Here is a 16,060-nt window from a genome sequence, read left to right as displayed (position 1 = left end):
TCAACATTTGGGTGACGTTTGTGCAACGTGGTATTGGAAATTCCTCACCTTCCGCTTCTCTTGAGTGAAGAGCGTCAAGAAACGTTATTAAACGGTTTGGAAAGGTTTTGGGAACGTATGAGAAAAAGTTAAATGGAGCACGATAATGGGGATAACCACAACTGGCCGGTGCAACGACGAGAGGAGGGTTTGGTGAACAAACATATGGCAGACATTGCTCGGGAGAGCCTCCAGCAGAGGCTGTGTGCCGGGGAGATGCACAGTCTGACCGAACGAGGCTCCAGACGCTCAGGGGAAGAGTTCACAGACGAACCCCGGCGAAGGGACGTTAGTTTCGGGGAAGAGCCGCCGCTTTCCACCGCCTGTAGCTCCGGAGCTGACAAGTTACTCTCTGCCCCACCATCCACAGGTCATTCACTGCGAATTGCGAAACCCTGGAATAGTTTTGTGTTGTATTTATGGCAACAATTTATTTTATCCTCAAAATACTATTTCTGCTATTCTTTTATACATTTGCTGTATTTCAAGGTGTAATACATTTGATATTTAAAATTTGTAACTGTATTATATTCACAAGACATATTCTATTTATTTGATATTGTTATTGATGGTTTCATTTTGGTTTGTTTTGTTAGTAGTATTCCTATCTGGGGATATGTACAAATGTTGATATCAATATTTGGAACTTATTTATTTCATTCACATACGTACGCCCTTAAAAAAGCACATAGTAAATAATGATGCTCACCTTTTTGAAAAAAACGAAATCATACATTTCATAAATGTATACTGAAGGTCGTGCTTTGACAGAAATTATGAGATAGATTGAGATAATTCATTTAGACTGAAGAGATGTGATCAATAATATCTTCGAGACTATCATTTCCAGAGTAGTAAAAGTGTTAATGCCTAGAAATGTAATAAAATATATATGTTAACAAATATCCAGTGACAATGTAACACAAATGTTATATAATATGTTCTGAGCATTAAATAAGAATTCTGAGATTAAAGTCAGATTTCTTTTTTTTGTATTCATACTGTTTTGCTCAGAATTCTGGCTTTTTTTTCAAAAGATTCTGAGTTTAATCTCAGACTCTCATTTGGCACCAGTGGCGTATCACTCCAGCAATCAGTGGGAAAGCAAACAGGTTAACTAGCATTGAACTCGAACAGTACTCATTTAGGTGGAAAAGAGGTCAACTTCTCTCCAACTCTTTTTCTCTAGAGACTGCTGCTCAAGGGAAGATCATCGCCCTGCTGGTGGAAATCAAAGAGGAGCAGCAGAGGCAGTGGGCGGTGCTGAAGGATCTTCAGGCCAGACTGCCGGGTCAGAGCAGCAACGAGGAGGAGGACGTGGAGGATCTGGACATGGATCTCCCCCTGAGGACCCTGGAGCAGCTGGATGAGATGGAGAGGCAGCTGGAAGAGACAGGAAGTCAAAAGAGAATGGTAGTTCAAATGACATGTACTGTGATGCTTAATCATACTGGTACTTTGCTGTGTGAATGCTCAGGGCCTTCTGTTATGTTGACGTCTTGTCCTAATTCAAGGTGTCGTACCTGTCACGGATGGGCGGGGCTACGGTTGACGACGCGGTGAGACGTCTGATGCAGTCTGTGCTTACATTCGCTGTCGGCTCTGAGCTCAACTGGGTGGGCCGAGGCCGGAAGAGAAGCTTCAGGAACACTCGCCTCCAGGGAGTGCTCTTCTGTAAGTAGGCATTGCTACCTGAATCTACTTAAAGATGCCCTGTTATACGTCTTTTCCTTTCCTGTGGTGTGTTGTACAGGTTTTTGTGGATATTACTGGTCTGCAAAGGCTAAAATCCCAAAGTTCCATTCAGAGGGAGTTTCTCTCCCACACACTCCCCCCCCGCCTGAAAGGCCTCCACTGGAAACCTTTGTTTACTACCATAACATAGTGACAGACTATGGGTGAAGAGACTACATTTTCGCAAATTTCTCAATTTAACGAGAGGTTTGCCACCTTTTTATGTGGATGTCCAACCAGGTCTAATTGTAAATGAAGGCAATTAAACAACACATTCTTCAGTTTGTGCTTTTATCCAACAATGAAAATGGCATTCCAAAATATGAGTACCAAAATTGTTATGGACTAGGATATATTTAAAAGTATCCTGGCTCATAATATTCATATTATATATATATATATATGAAGTGACATAGAAATGACAAAAGTGAGCCCGAAACTGCTACAATGCAACTCATTTCTGGGTTAAGCACTCATTCATACACTATCAATAGCAATCTTATAGCCAAATCCTCTTAGTTTCAACTGACATATTTTATTATTTGGATTATTAAACAGGTAGTTTGGTATGGTTTGTAGTGTCTTTATCTGTATCTGAAAGTAAATATATGGAGAATGATGTAATGATGGTTAATAAATAACACTGATCTGTACAAAGGTTAATGTCTAGCTTCTCCTTTTAGGTGCTCTGAAACGCACACCGGTGGGTAAAGAAGCCACACACCATCAGTATGCTGACGTGGTGAAGAAGTGGCTGCGCTTTGCTCCGTTCAGACAGGGGGGGGGCGGGCGGCGCTGCTACAGAGCCCCTGTGGAGTTTGCAGATTCTGAGGAAACAGACAATTCTAACCAAAGCTCCACACGATGACATTTATCTCACTTATCAGGTATCACACAAGTTTCAGAATGAGGCATTCACATGTTGAAAAAAAAAAATGTGATATTATTATGTTTAAGACACAGCACACTGTACACTTCTGGAATGTTTTGCTAATAGTGCAAATATGTCCTTTTAAAGAGCCTAAGAGGAGACATTTCCTCTATCTCAGTGAGCTGTGTTGGAGAAAAAAAACCTGGCACTGGTGAAGAACTTGAAAATATAAACATTTGATGACACTATTGTAAGTCAAAGTCAACTTTAATGTTAATCTTACTCAGTTTGTGTTTACAGACAGAGAGATCGAAATGACGTTTCCAACATTCCCGAATATACAAATTATACAATATACAGATATGTATACAAATATGTATAAAATATGTATATCCTACACAATCAACAGACACATTTACACATATGCACACATTAAGATAAAAAACACAACAATCAATATAATATATACAAAATAACAGTCACTTCAATATCAATATCTTTGGTGCAAGATTGTCCATAGAATGTGCATTTATTGCAGATTTCCCTCAAAAGTATTGTTCAGTGTATTAGTTTACATTGCTTATTAATGGGTACTGCTTTGAAATCAAACTATTATTTTCTGTATTTTTCTGTAAGTATTGTTTCATCTCTTGAACACCAACAATAATGTGCCCTTTTTATAATTTTTTATTTGTGAAGTGCATGTTCACAGTTTGTACTGTAGGAGGCGACAAAATTCAAAGATTTGTCTCAAAGTGCTTTAAGTTGAGAGGGGGTTATTTTCTCTCATCCCTATCATCTCCTGCCTTAAAATTAAAGGGTAACATTTGATAAAAATGTGCAATTGTCAGTAAACTGAAGATGATATTTTACAGACTCTCCATGACAGTTTCCACGTGTCCTTGTGTCTCTTTTGGATTTGTTTGTTGTGGTTTTTTTTAGCTTTTTCTTCCAACTACAAGGTGGAAAAGTCATGATTTTGTAATAATAATTCTATTACATTTTGTTAAGTTTTTCATATTTAGTATTTGTATTTTTTTCCTCTACATAAATTAAATTTCTTCAACATTTATCCACTTTGATAATAGTGCTAGATTTCAATATAAAAAATACGTAAATACAATACATTTAGAGGTGAAATAATGCTCCCTATTTCTTTAGAGCATGAGGCTTAAAACAACACATTGCATCTTTTAAAATCATCTGAATTGCATGGAACCATTACAATAATCAGATAAATATAATTGGTATAAAATACCCGTGTTTCAAATTGTTATATTTATTTAGCAGTGGGCAGTGGCACTATCACCAACTCACAAATAAAAAATAAAAAATTCTATCTCAGTGATGCACAATTGCCCTTTATTAATTGCGTTTAGGTTTGCTGATTGGTCATCATCATCATGCTCTTCAAATATAAACTCAGGGTCGGAGTCATGGGGGGTCATTAGCGGGCCATGCCCCCCCAAATGAGTCACTGTTCCCCCCCAACTCAGGGCGGGCAAGCCCTGCCACTTTGCCGTTTTTTTTTTTTTTTATCATATAAGTGAAAACGTTTCCACTAAAAGTTTTTGGTGTGAAATAAATCAGAAATAAAGAATACAAATATAAAACACAGCCTGAGGTGTGCTCACTGCTGCTCTCTGATTGGTGTTGCTTGACCAATGACCCTCGACTTTTGTTTTGTTATCATTACGTGGCTGTGTGTTTAGCTGAAAGCCCAGTGGCGATCTGTTCACCTTTATATGATCATTATAGTTATTAAAAAATAAGAGATTAAATGAAAAACAGGTATGAAATACTATAGGACAGTAACACAAGAATACAATTTAAAAGGGGAGTGATTAGTAAAATATCCATAAAGAAAAGTAAATCTGTTTACAGTTCTGTTTCATATGGATGCTGAGAGATGTAGGCTATCCATAGATCTCTTAATTGTGCTTTCAAAGTGCACCAGATTGATGCATTTAACTTCAATATTTAAAAAAAAATCTTCCCGGGGGAGCATGCTCCCAGACCCTCCTAGAGGAGGTTAGGTCCACCCCCCACCTAAAACATGTTCACATGGATAGGATACTAAATACATTTGCACACTTTTTATATGGTGGCCTTTGTCCATATGTTTCTGTTTTGGTGGTCGTGCCACAACCGTGCATGTATGCACAAGTCATAGGTGCGCTATAAAATAGCACTACACCCCTGCAATGTGTGGGAAAGACAATAGACTTTACAGCATGTTTTTGTAAATTGAAGTTGCGTTGGTGTTTGTGTGTTGGTTGTTGACGGCAGTGTGTGCCCCCCCGTGGTAAATGATTGCCCCCCCATTCGATTTGTTCTAGAGCCGAGCCTGCATAAACTACATGGTCTTATTCCTATTTTTTTAAGTGCATCTCAGTTTGTTGTTGTTTCTCTAAACTGGAGCCAAGCTTTGTAGAGGGATCTTCAACTTTTTTCCCAGACGGAACACGTGATATGGAAGTTAATGCGGTTTGTTTTTGTTCCTTTGCAGTGCTGCGGGGGGAAGGAGGCAATGGCGTCAAGTTAGACATTATGCACAGAAGAAGAAACCCCCCGGAAGTAGGGCGGGCTTAACTTTAAAATAAAAGCATGAGATTTGAAGCAAAAAATATTCATGAAAAAAATGCTGCTGCATTTAAATGTCATCATGTCACACGTGGCATCATTGTGGCATTAGACCACGTAAATATCGGAAATGAGTTTTTATTAGATCAACTGTCACAAATGTGGCTATAGCAAAAATGTTATACATAATATTTTTTATCACGTTTGCTGCATGTCACGTGTTGGTTAACTGATCTGACTTATGGCGCATTACCACTACAGCACGGAGCTCGCTTTAAGCGTGCTGTGCCCGGCCCGTTTTTGGTTGCGTTTCCACTTGGCGTAGTTCCGGCTAGCGGGTACTATTTCACAGTTTTTCTGGCCCCATAAAATCGAGGTTCTTTCCGGGCCAACAACCAGGCTGAGTCGGGCTGAGTATGCTAAACTAGAGAGAGAATCGCTGGCAAGGGGGCTACAACTACAACAAAAAGAACATATTTGACCGTGATTTAATTGTAATACACGTTTCAAAATGATGCCGAAGTAACAACATACTGATACCGGTTAGTAAAAACCATGAATTAATGCTTTGACAAGTCTGCAGACAGACGGCAGGCAAAAAACCTTTTAAAATGCGTGTTTTCTAAATGGAGATTGGCTAAACTAACGCAGTATATGCTCCGACCGTCCACACTCACAACAACGGCCTATACAGACATAAATAAACCAGCGACTGTATTCACCATGACACAGACAGTCTGTGGTTTGCACTTGTTTAACTTTTGTCTAGTTTCTGAACAGATATGAGGAGCTGTGAGCTTGAGTGCTAACAGCTAACGGCTGATGTTGTTTTTCTGTGGTTCTCATTGAAGATGACGTCACGGCTCCGCCTACATTGCGTTACTATAGTTACTGCCCCAGCTACTAAACTGTAATGGAAACGCAGCATAAAGTGAGCCAGTCCTAACAAGGCCTAACCAGGCCTAGCCATACCGAGCGAGGCCCTGTAGTGGAATTGTGCCATAAATCTCCCTTGTTAATTAATCTAAGAAAGAAATATAGTAGAAAGGTAAGGCAAGTTTATTTATAAAGCATATTTCAAAACAAAGCAATTTAAAGTGCTTTACAAAAACAAAAAAGGATCCCAGGAAGTATAAATTAGGCTCTCACTAACTTAGGGTATCATCGTTTATAATGGAAAATAAACATGTCATCTTATTATTTTTCCAGGGTAAGTGAGTGGGCAAGTTTAGTAAATGAAGTACGTTTTTTTATTTTGAAAAGATTAACCGGAAGTCCTTTCTTGTTGTTAGAGTTACACAGAACAACGCAGACAGCTGCTCCTCAAAAGAATGTAGGACCATGGAGGTATCCCCCGGCACAACACTGGATATATTTACCTGTTTTTTCCTCAGTTGAAGGTATGAAAACACGTTTGAAACATCACAACTTCGCAGCATGGAGCTATAATGCAGTTTACACGTGAAGAAGCAACTCGTCGGAGCAGCGGAGTTTTCTTTGGTCAAACTGGAATTACACTCGCTCCGTAAACAGGCAAGAGAAACCTTCCCTTTGTTTTAACATTTTGCGACACCTTTACAGTGTTTTGTTTCTCTCTGTAGCTAACTTCTGAACTCAAATTCTGCCCAGTCTCTTGAAAAAGCTTACTTATCAGTCATATGGTCATTATTTATTGTTTCACCTTTAAATATGTGGAATCCTGCGGGACTTGTTGTACGAGTTACCGCCACCTGTTGCACGACGTCACTGCTTTAACCAAAACGTAAACGCACCAATTATTGTTAATAAATGTGTGTTGCTCCGCGGAGTCACAATAGCATCAGTGGTGGAAAGTAGCTATATATTATATTTAAGTAACTCAAACCATGAGTGTTTTGCGAGAAAATGAATTGGCAGCAATTTTGCTAAGACTTATTCTGTAAAAAAACATTTCACACTTCCAGCTTTTTAAATGTGAAGATGCTTATAAATATTTCAATATTTTTGAGTTTTTTCTGCAATGAGTACATAAACTCCTTGTACTTTAAGTATAGGGTCCTAATCTTACTTAAATGCTTTTACTTAACCTTGCAAAGTTAGTAAGCATCTAAACAGAAGTGCACAAGAAGCAGTAAAGTGCAATGGTATGAATAGTATACTATAAGTATACATATGGCAGATATAAAAAGTTAAATTATATACAGTATGTATGTATAAACACTATAAAAAGTAGTATAGAAATTGAATACATTAGAGACACTTGTGTTTATAATATGAATAAATATGAGTACGCTTAAGCGGTCTGTTCCTTTACCCTTCAGTCCATGGCCAGTTCAGTATTAAAAACAGATTTAGATTGAGTTTGTTGAATCTGTTAATATACTTGTACTTGGTTATCCGTTTTGAGTGTGGTTCATTGTCTTATAACACATTTACACAAAAGATACAAAGCTTTAGTCATGTTAAGAAAAGTTTTAAAGATACAAAAGTGCAATGTAGAACCCATATTTAGTTTGAATGATAAATTGGATTTAGGAGAATAATGTAAATGTTTCATTCAGCCTAAAAATGCACCTTCTGTGATGTTTTTTTACTTGGGACCCAAGACTTTACTTTCTTTTGCTCACATATTGGCATGTCATCTATTTTCTTTTTCCAGACTGCTGTTTAAAAGTTGTTTCCAAGCATTTGCAAGCTTGTCAGACTAACCCTAAATTGTGTCACCAGCTTCGCACATCATATCATCTTCCTTCCTTATTCTCATTGGAAAAGCCAGTGTTTCCTGATACAGGCAAAGACTTTGGGGTTTTCCAGTCTCTGCAGATTGTGTACCTCCAACATGAGTCACAAGTCAGGAATTAGAGAAAAGTGCATTAGTCTGGCAACCTGGTCTGTATTTAGACCCCCTTTTGAATGTCAAGCTAGTTCTCTGTCCTCTGTTTTGTCAATTGGGGTTTCAAGAGGTCACATTGGATTTTCACATATTGATGTAGTAACATTCAAATGAATACATATAGAGAATAAAACAGCAGGAAGGTCACCACTTGAATGAGAATACCGGGCGCTGTACAATAGCTGCCCACTGCTCCTAGAACTACACTGTGTGTGCTCTGCATGTGTGACCATTAAAGAGGGTTTCATCCGTCTGATTCTGATTCTTCTTCTTCTTCTTCTTCTTCAATACAACGAAAAAGTAAGTTAATCAAACCACAAACAAGGTATAACACAAAGAATGTCAATTACACAGGGGAATACCAATAACCAATCAAATGTGACAAAGGGACCTAGGGCCTATTTGTTCTCTTATTTAAATAGATGAAAAATGCCCTAATCCATGAGTAATGAGAAGGGGGGAATTTGAGGCTTAAGCTTATTAAGAGAGTCACAAAGGCTATGAGTTGTTTTTATTTTGGGAGTTTCAGAATTATAGGGATAAAAGCTACTATATACTCTGGAGATGTGAAGGATGCATTGGTATAATATATCCGAAGTTAGAATTATAGCTATAAGAGCATTGTTGTCCCCTAATTAGTGTCATGCACAGTTTTTTCAAAAAGCAAACTGTTGGCAAAGCACGTTTCACCAAACAATTGAATTTAGATCTGACATATCATAAAAAAAAATAGCATATTGCTGAATGTTACAATTGATCAATCACAAACGAGCATTCAACCAGGCCGTGTAATATTTGTTCGATTTTGCCTTCCCACAATTAAATGAAAGCCTGCAATATTGACGTTTAAATGCGTGCCCCCCTCATAGAAATCTCCACTGCATAACAAACAATATTAACTGCATACCATACCAGTTCTCAACTTTACATTTTTATTAAGCAGGGATTGCAGGTTTGCTTCACAGAATACTCCGGGGAAATGGCACTGTGTATATTGCGCCTTTTTGAACTTTTGGCCGTTTTACTGTAAGGACCAGAGAAGGAGACACACAGGCATGATTCAGTTCCCTATTTTGTGTGTTTCTACTGCAGAGACCCACACGATTTGTTAAGATGTATCACTGTGAGAGCCATGCAGTATATGACTAATTGTCAAAGAGTTCAGATAGCGTACAATCTCTTTGTATGTATAGATGCATGACAAATGAAATGACATGCCTCAGTCCTGCTTTTCCCACTCTACCTTTCCACAGGTTCTAGTTCCTTAACACTAGAACTGCCAACGGGTACATTTTACCCGCAGCTGTTTCTTGATTGTATGTAACTGGCCCAAAAAACTGGCCCAAAAAATGCCCATTTATACCCATCAGCGCCAGCGGGTAATATTTACAGCCCACACACCTATCAATCATCAAACCGTGGGGTCTTATTTCATTACCTGTTGATTTCTATCAACACGTAATGTTGTATCCATGGATATATAAAGAGAAGTTCTACCGCAAAATTATTCTCCGTCGGGACTTCCTGCAACAACACCACGCCGTTATCGTGATTCTGATTTGCCAGAAGACATTATCAAAGATCTTTTATTGAGAAGACGATCACTACGTGACAAAAGTTTTCAAAACCGTTTCTAGTCTTCAGCATTTCCAGACAAGTGGCTACTGAAATCAATCTTACTAACTGCTGTCTGTGCAATTTACTCGGTTAGTTGGCGGACTTTTTTTTGCTTACTTTAACATAATTGTTCATGGTGGGGCTAAGCCATTTCTAGGTATGGCTGTAGCCTACCCCAGCCATACCCTGGAGCCGCCACTGCACTTTGCACATAACTCACGGTAGCAATCTTTTATACTTCATGCACAAACTAGATATCATATGAAAGCTGAGAGTCCACACATTCTATTGGTATAAGTTTCATCACTGTGCGATGAAAACTCACTCTTAACCCTGTGTTGTAATATGATAAATAAAAGAACATTGTACCTTGAAAATCAATGCATTCTAATAGCGGGTACATTTTACCCGTTGGCGGTTTTAGGTATACAGCGACCCCTGGTGGTTCTAGTGTTAAAGTCTCACTCACTTGCTCACCTCTTTCCACTTTTCCTTATCAGCCCTGCAGTATATAACCGTCCCCACCTTATCCATACCAGATTGCTGTTACGTGCACTTGCTTTCCAGTTCCTTGGACCATTGCCCTTTAGCCCTATACCAATATTGAGATGGAAATTCATTTTAAATAACTGTAACCGTCTTAGAGAGACAGATTATCACAGGCCATTAGGAATGTCAATTTAATATGCTCTGCCTGGACTATTATTGAGGAAATCACATATACATCAACCAAAGAAGTGCACTACAAGAAGAGGATCATTGCCAACATATAATCCCTACCCCCTGCTTTACTACTCCCACTATCCTTCCTACTTCCTGTCTCTATGTCATATCCCCTCCCTCTGAGGTAAACCCTGCCCTCCCTCCTAACCCTCCATCCCCCTCAACGTGCTCTGCCCTAAGCAAACTTATCTTCATAAAACCTGTCTGTTCACAAAGAAAAACTCTGTGAAACTCTTGAGCCCAACCACAGAGAAGGCCATAGAATTCCTGTCCAGTGGAGAGTTTGTTGGTGTGAAACATATCCTCATCCACACCTGATGACATGACCCCACCAGGAGAAACAGTGTTATACCCACAGCACTTTGGTTGCTGACAAAAATAGCCATCAAGGACTTCCCGCCTGATTATGTAACAATATCCACATATTCTCTAGGTCAGACGTTCAGACCAAAACATTACTCCCATTATTAACTTTAGGAGATGTGCCCATCTCCCTTATGTGGCACACCAAAGTGGAATTAATTACCAGCACCTGTTTGATCACATCATTCCACTGACAGAGGGGTAAAACTTCTAGCACAAAGCCTCAAAGGGACAGCTCTGACCATGGACCCGTTTCCTCGATCTCCTCAAGCAGTTTTAGAATGCGCTTGTTAAAAACAGTCAAAACTAGGGATGAATCAATGCATTGGCTGAACTTCGGCATTGGATTTTAGCCTCATTTTTAGTGATCGGCAATAAGGTGACATGCAGTGATTTCAGTAGCTGTTTAGCTTCATCTTTGAAGCATCTGTTTTGCTTAGCCATGTGACTTGGTACCGTCTCAGAGGTTGCCTCCATTTTTTTTAAAGACAGAAAATCTGTAGTCGTTCCGTCATTTTGAATGATTAATAAACTGACTGAGGGGGATGTATCAAAAGTAATTCAGAGGGTGTCTCCTCTCCTCTGTGAGATGCAGCTGCTGCAGAACAAGCGTGTGCTGCAGGATCTACTTCCTGTTAATCACGCTTTTTTTAAATGATTGGTACATGAAATTCAACGTTCAGAGAGGCTGAATTGGTACTGCTCATTCAGTCTGCCGTGTAGCTAGCCCTCAAAACAAGACTAATATGGCCCCCAATAAATCGTCTGTCCGATCACCAAAGCTCTTTTACACTACATTGTACTCTTCCCAAACACATTCAAACACTGACGACAGGGCTGCCTTACACGGTGCCAGACTGTATCATTTAATCTTATACTCAGTCACACACACTCGTTCACCAATGTATATGCCTTCAGGAGCAATTTAGGGTTCAGTGTCTTGTCGAAGGACACTTAAGCATGGAGTACTGGAGATCAGACCTCGCATCTTCTAGTATATTATTCTTTGTACCGCCTGAGCCCCTGCCAAGAAAGAAGTCCCCCCACTCAGCTGACCCTTAGTTCACTTTCTGACCCTGTTCTGCCATTCTGCCAACAAAGAAATCAACATGTGGTCATGCCAATAAAGCCTTTCAATTTGATTTAGAGAAAGGTAGAGAAAGAGTTGGGTCTAGGTCGACACAAAGAGATCAAAGCTGTGATCATTAAAAAAAATAATAATTTGGAATTCCAGGTGAAGTGGCTCTATAAAAACCTGGGCCATTTCTGTCTGTAGGTCACAGTATGAAAAATGCAAACAAAGAGACTCGGGGGTAATTTAGTGTATAACTGACAGTTTGACTTAACTGACAACCACAGGGCCTTACTGTTTACCAGGCAAGGGCTGTGAGTCACACACAGGCCTGCAGCAAGGCATGAAAGTGCACACGCACATCTCCAAAAGCCCCCTCTACTGCTTTGTTTTGACTAGAGGTTGGCCCCACAGAGCCCCACTGGAGATAGCATAGTAGGAAGAAGTGCAGAGTGAGAGAGAGGAGGAAAAACCCCAGCAAGGTTACATACCTTATAGCAATTTGTGGCTTTTGTGGCTTTTGCTTTCCAGTAAATGAAACTGTTCACCTTTCTGTGGGATACACATGCCACTAAAAAAAACGAAGGGATGCACCAATTGTAGGGGTATAACGGTTCACAGAATTCACGGTTCGGTATGTACCTCGGTTTGGGGGTAACGGTTCGGTACGGGTTCGGTACAACAAGAAAAAGCAAAAAAAAGTCCCAAATGCATAATTCCGGGTTTGTTATTATTTTTGAACAGTAGTGCAAGTTTCAGTATAAAAATAAGGAACTCTAACATTTTGAATAATTAACTGTATTACACAGTTAAAAACAAACCACAAACAGTACCACACACACTCAGATGGCCATATTTCCTATAATGGCTGATGTCAAACAAAAAGGTTTCATCAAGCTGTAAAACAAAAAAGAATGTCTTGAAAATATTACAAAATAAATAATAAGAAAGTGTTTCAAGGGCGCATAGCCGTTGAAATATATATATGCTCCGTTATTTCTTTTGGTCTCTCGGCTTTCATGTCTATTGGCTTCTTAAAAACAGCGGGGATAAGCTGTTGAACTGCTGTTGTCTTTTGCCGGGCTCCGGTGATTGGCAAATCTAGGTGATGCCTTCTGATATGATTTAGCATGTTTGGCGTGTGTTACCATTAGGGGTGTAACGGTATACGTATTCGTACCGAAAATATTCGGTATGGGCCCTTCGGGTCGGTACACGTGTGTACCAAAGTGTACCGAACGAATATAACGTTAAACGTGAAAAACCTTTAGGAAGTAATCTCAGGTGCTGCGTTGCAGCGTTCAGTGTAATTTGCTCACATTGGGTTCAACGCGTCATAGAGCGACCAAGTCATTTCATTGGACGAGAGGCATACGAGAGCTGGTCACAGGGATGCGTTCAGATGTTGTCAGTAGTTTGAGGAACTGGCGAAATGGCGAACGCAGATAAAGTTGAACTAGAAAATCCTCCAGCATCATTGAAGTCTCCGGTTTGGGGACATTTTGGTTTCACAGTTATGTACAAGGATGCTGGACAAAGACAGGTGGACCGAACCAAAGCTGTTTGTCGGCATTGTTCAACTAAAAGTGGTTACGTGGCTGGCAATACATCAAACTTGCACACTCATTTGAAAAGGCATCACCCGAACGTGAATATCACCTGTACCAAAATAAACCCGCCCGGCAATACCGCCCCCTGGATTATATATAGTGTAATGGATACTGCCCTGAGTGACAGACTTTTTTCCCTTCATAAAAAAAGGCGTATTCGTCGTGTGACTGCATGTGACGTCCGAACCGTGGCGGTTCAGGACGAATACGGATACCGTTACACCCCTAACCAATTGTGAAAATCTGGGAAAATATTGACGTTCATCCTATGCGTTTATCGCCTAACAAGTTGGCCATGCCAATAAGCCTGTTGAATTTGAATTAGACAGAGAGAGTTGGCACACTTGTTTTCAAGATAAGCTTAACTATGCAACTGTGTAAGAGACTGGGTATATACACAGTTCAGTCAGACAACTCACGTGTTTCTTAATATGTTTATTAGAAGCAGCATATAGTTTGAGTTTGGCGTCTAGGCTCGGGCCTCATCACTCCACAGATTTCAAAAGTTGAAATATGACTTTACGTTAATACCAGCTGAAACCTTGTGTTGCTTATATTTTTGCTTCATCAGGTTCCAAGCTGAAGTAGAATTTTAACTCAACATACATTTTATGTCAACATACAGCTTCACCAAAGAGTTTGAACAATCGCATGCACTCATTATAATAGTGTTAGTGTGAATAAGATAATCTAAAAAATACTGAATCTGCTTGTGTTAACACAAATGCGATTTCAACGCTTAATCGCTGAACCACCAATAATATTATGAACCACTTACGAGTGTTGCTCTATAGGTAATAGTGGTTTATACAGGTTATGAGCGCCAAAGGAAGCGTCTTCACCATCTGCTGTTTTGTGCAGAGCAGATAGTGAACTGCGGGTCTTTAAACATTTCTTTGTGTCCTCACAGACAGTTCAGAAGACTGAGACCGGCAGAGAAGCCTCTACAGACAACATGTCCACCACCATCATCAGTCCATCCTGCAGGCAGGAGAGAAGAGGCAGTTTCTTCAAGGTACAGACACTCAAATCATTCAATCTACGGGGCTAAATTATTTCTGCAGACCGACCTGTGAAGACAGAAGCTCTTAGCCACCCTAGTTAACATACAAATCCCTGACTAAGGTGAGCAGTTGTCCTGCTTGTTGCAGGACGTCAGAACAAAACTCAAACACCATCTGTTCACTCAGGCCTTCGGCCCCAGCTAAAATGCAGTACCCAGCAACCTGTTTTTCAACCTGTGTTTCTGTATGATTATTATTACTTCGTTATCTCCCATTGTAAAGCGTCCTTGGGTTTCTTGAAAGGCGCTATAAAAATCTAAATTATTATTATTATTAACAGTGTCAGACTTATGTCATGATAGTCTTAGAATATTGTCAGAACAATGTCAGACTTTTGTCAAAATTATCCTTGACTAGGTTGACCAACTGAGCGGCTTAATGCAATAATGTGGGGCACCATTATTGTAGTCCCGCATATTGAGACCTGCATTTGGGTTGGCAATAGTTTCAAAAGTAAAACCACTGCAGGACATGCTATTTCAGATGGATAGTATTTTTTTTCCAGCACCTATCGATAACATGTCCCAAATTGTCCCACACACACACACGTATACTCTTTGTCCCAAATCTGGTCACCCTATCCTTGACAAATATGAAAAACACTTCAGGTAAGGAAATGGGTTTGGGGTGGGGGGCTCAGAAAACCCTTCAGTTACAGGCTAAGTCGTGTAGAAGAATAAAGAGGAGGATGGATGTGTAGACGGCCCTCTGTCTTGTGTCTTCCTGTCAGTTCTCTCCCGTCCGACGATTGTTTTGTTATCAGAGCTGCCAAGTGAAAAACACGGATCACAGAGGTCTTAATATGAACACAAACCATGAAAAACCCAAAGCATACCATCACAATATTCTCTATTGTTCACTAGCTGAAATGAAGCTGCTTAATGTGCTTAACTAGACAGTTCAAAGACTTGCCGACCACTTCAGAGGATGTGTCACTGTAATAATTACAGGCCTGTCTTAAACCCACAGCCTTTAAGAGTAACCACACCTCACAGTCAGCCTGACCATTAAGTCAAATCGTGGTAACTTGAGAAGATCAGCTGATTGTAAACAATATGTCTACACCTAAAGTTACATAAATAAACAAACATAAACTGTAATTAGTAAAGGATAATGTGCAGCAAGGCGGTCATTAATGAAAACAATACACAGACATGGTGATCAGGATCTTGAATCACCATGAATGTGTTCGTTTTTTCATAAATACTGTTTGTGTTTTTATAGTTGTTCCAGTTGTCGGCAGCAATTCACCTCAAACACTCATGCTTGTAGTTTTTCCCATTAATATTTTCAAGCATACTATTAATATAATTAAATCTGTACTGCATCCAAATATGATCATGCCAATGAAGCCTTATACATTTAGAAAAACGTTTTTATAAAAACCAAAAGGAAGTCCAATTCTTAAAATGGAATATCATTCTCTGTCTGTTCAAAGGAAAAATAGTCCAGTGCACAACGTAGAATGTTAAGATCGAAGTCCAGATTGTGAATCTTCGGAGTTGTTATCCT

The 16,060-nt window shown here is 39.6% G+C and overlaps 2 protein-coding genes across 2 annotated transcripts in view; both read left to right on the top strand.

The window, feature by feature from the left end:
• On the top strand, nucleotides 1-3,535 carry si:dkey-187a12.4. The gene is made up of 4 exons (XM_034122137.1): nucleotides 1-409; nucleotides 1,229-1,452; nucleotides 1,554-1,713; nucleotides 2,457-3,535. The coding sequence occupies exons 1-4, from the start codon at nucleotides 133-135 to the stop codon at nucleotides 2,639-2,641; spliced, it is 846 nt and encodes a 281-aa protein (XP_033978028.1). The 5' UTR covers nucleotides 1-132; the 3' UTR covers nucleotides 2,642-3,535.
• Nucleotides 3,536-6,516: 2,981 nt separating this feature from the next.
• rin2 (Ras and Rab interactor 2) overlaps nucleotides 6,517-16,060 on the top strand; it is a 39,736-nt gene continuing 30,192 nt past the window's right edge. The window contains exons 1-2 of the mRNA XM_034122128.1: nucleotides 6,517-6,760; nucleotides 14,395-14,499. Of these exons, the coding sequence (XP_033978019.1) occupies nucleotides 14,440-14,499 (60 nt within the window). The 5' untranslated portion in view covers nucleotides 6,517-6,760; nucleotides 14,395-14,439. The remainder of the gene's footprint in view (nucleotides 6,761-14,394; nucleotides 14,500-16,060) is intronic.

The sequence above is a fragment of the Trematomus bernacchii genome, unplaced genomic scaffold, assembly GCF_902827165.1.
Source record: "Trematomus bernacchii unplaced genomic scaffold, fTreBer1.1, whole genome shotgun sequence".
Classification (NCBI taxonomy): Eukaryota; Metazoa; Chordata; class Actinopteri; order Perciformes; family Nototheniidae; genus Trematomus; species Trematomus bernacchii.
The sequence above is the reverse complement of the archived record's forward strand: the minus strand, read 5'-3'. Positions and strand labels throughout refer to the sequence as shown.

Excerpts from the sequence above, each read along its gene's own strand:
- si:dkey-187a12.4 (XM_034122137.1), top strand. The coding sequence starts at position 133 with ATGGAGCACGATAATGGGGATAACCACAACTGGCCGGTGCAACGACGA. Across the intron at positions 410-1,228 it reads CTCTGCCCCACCATCCACAG|AGACTGCTGCTCAAGGGAAG; the intron begins GTCATTCACTGC and ends CTTTTTCTCTAG. Across the intron at positions 1,453-1,553 it reads CAGGAAGTCAAAAGAGAATG|GTGTCGTACCTGTCACGGAT; the intron begins GTAGTTCAAATG and ends TCCTAATTCAAG.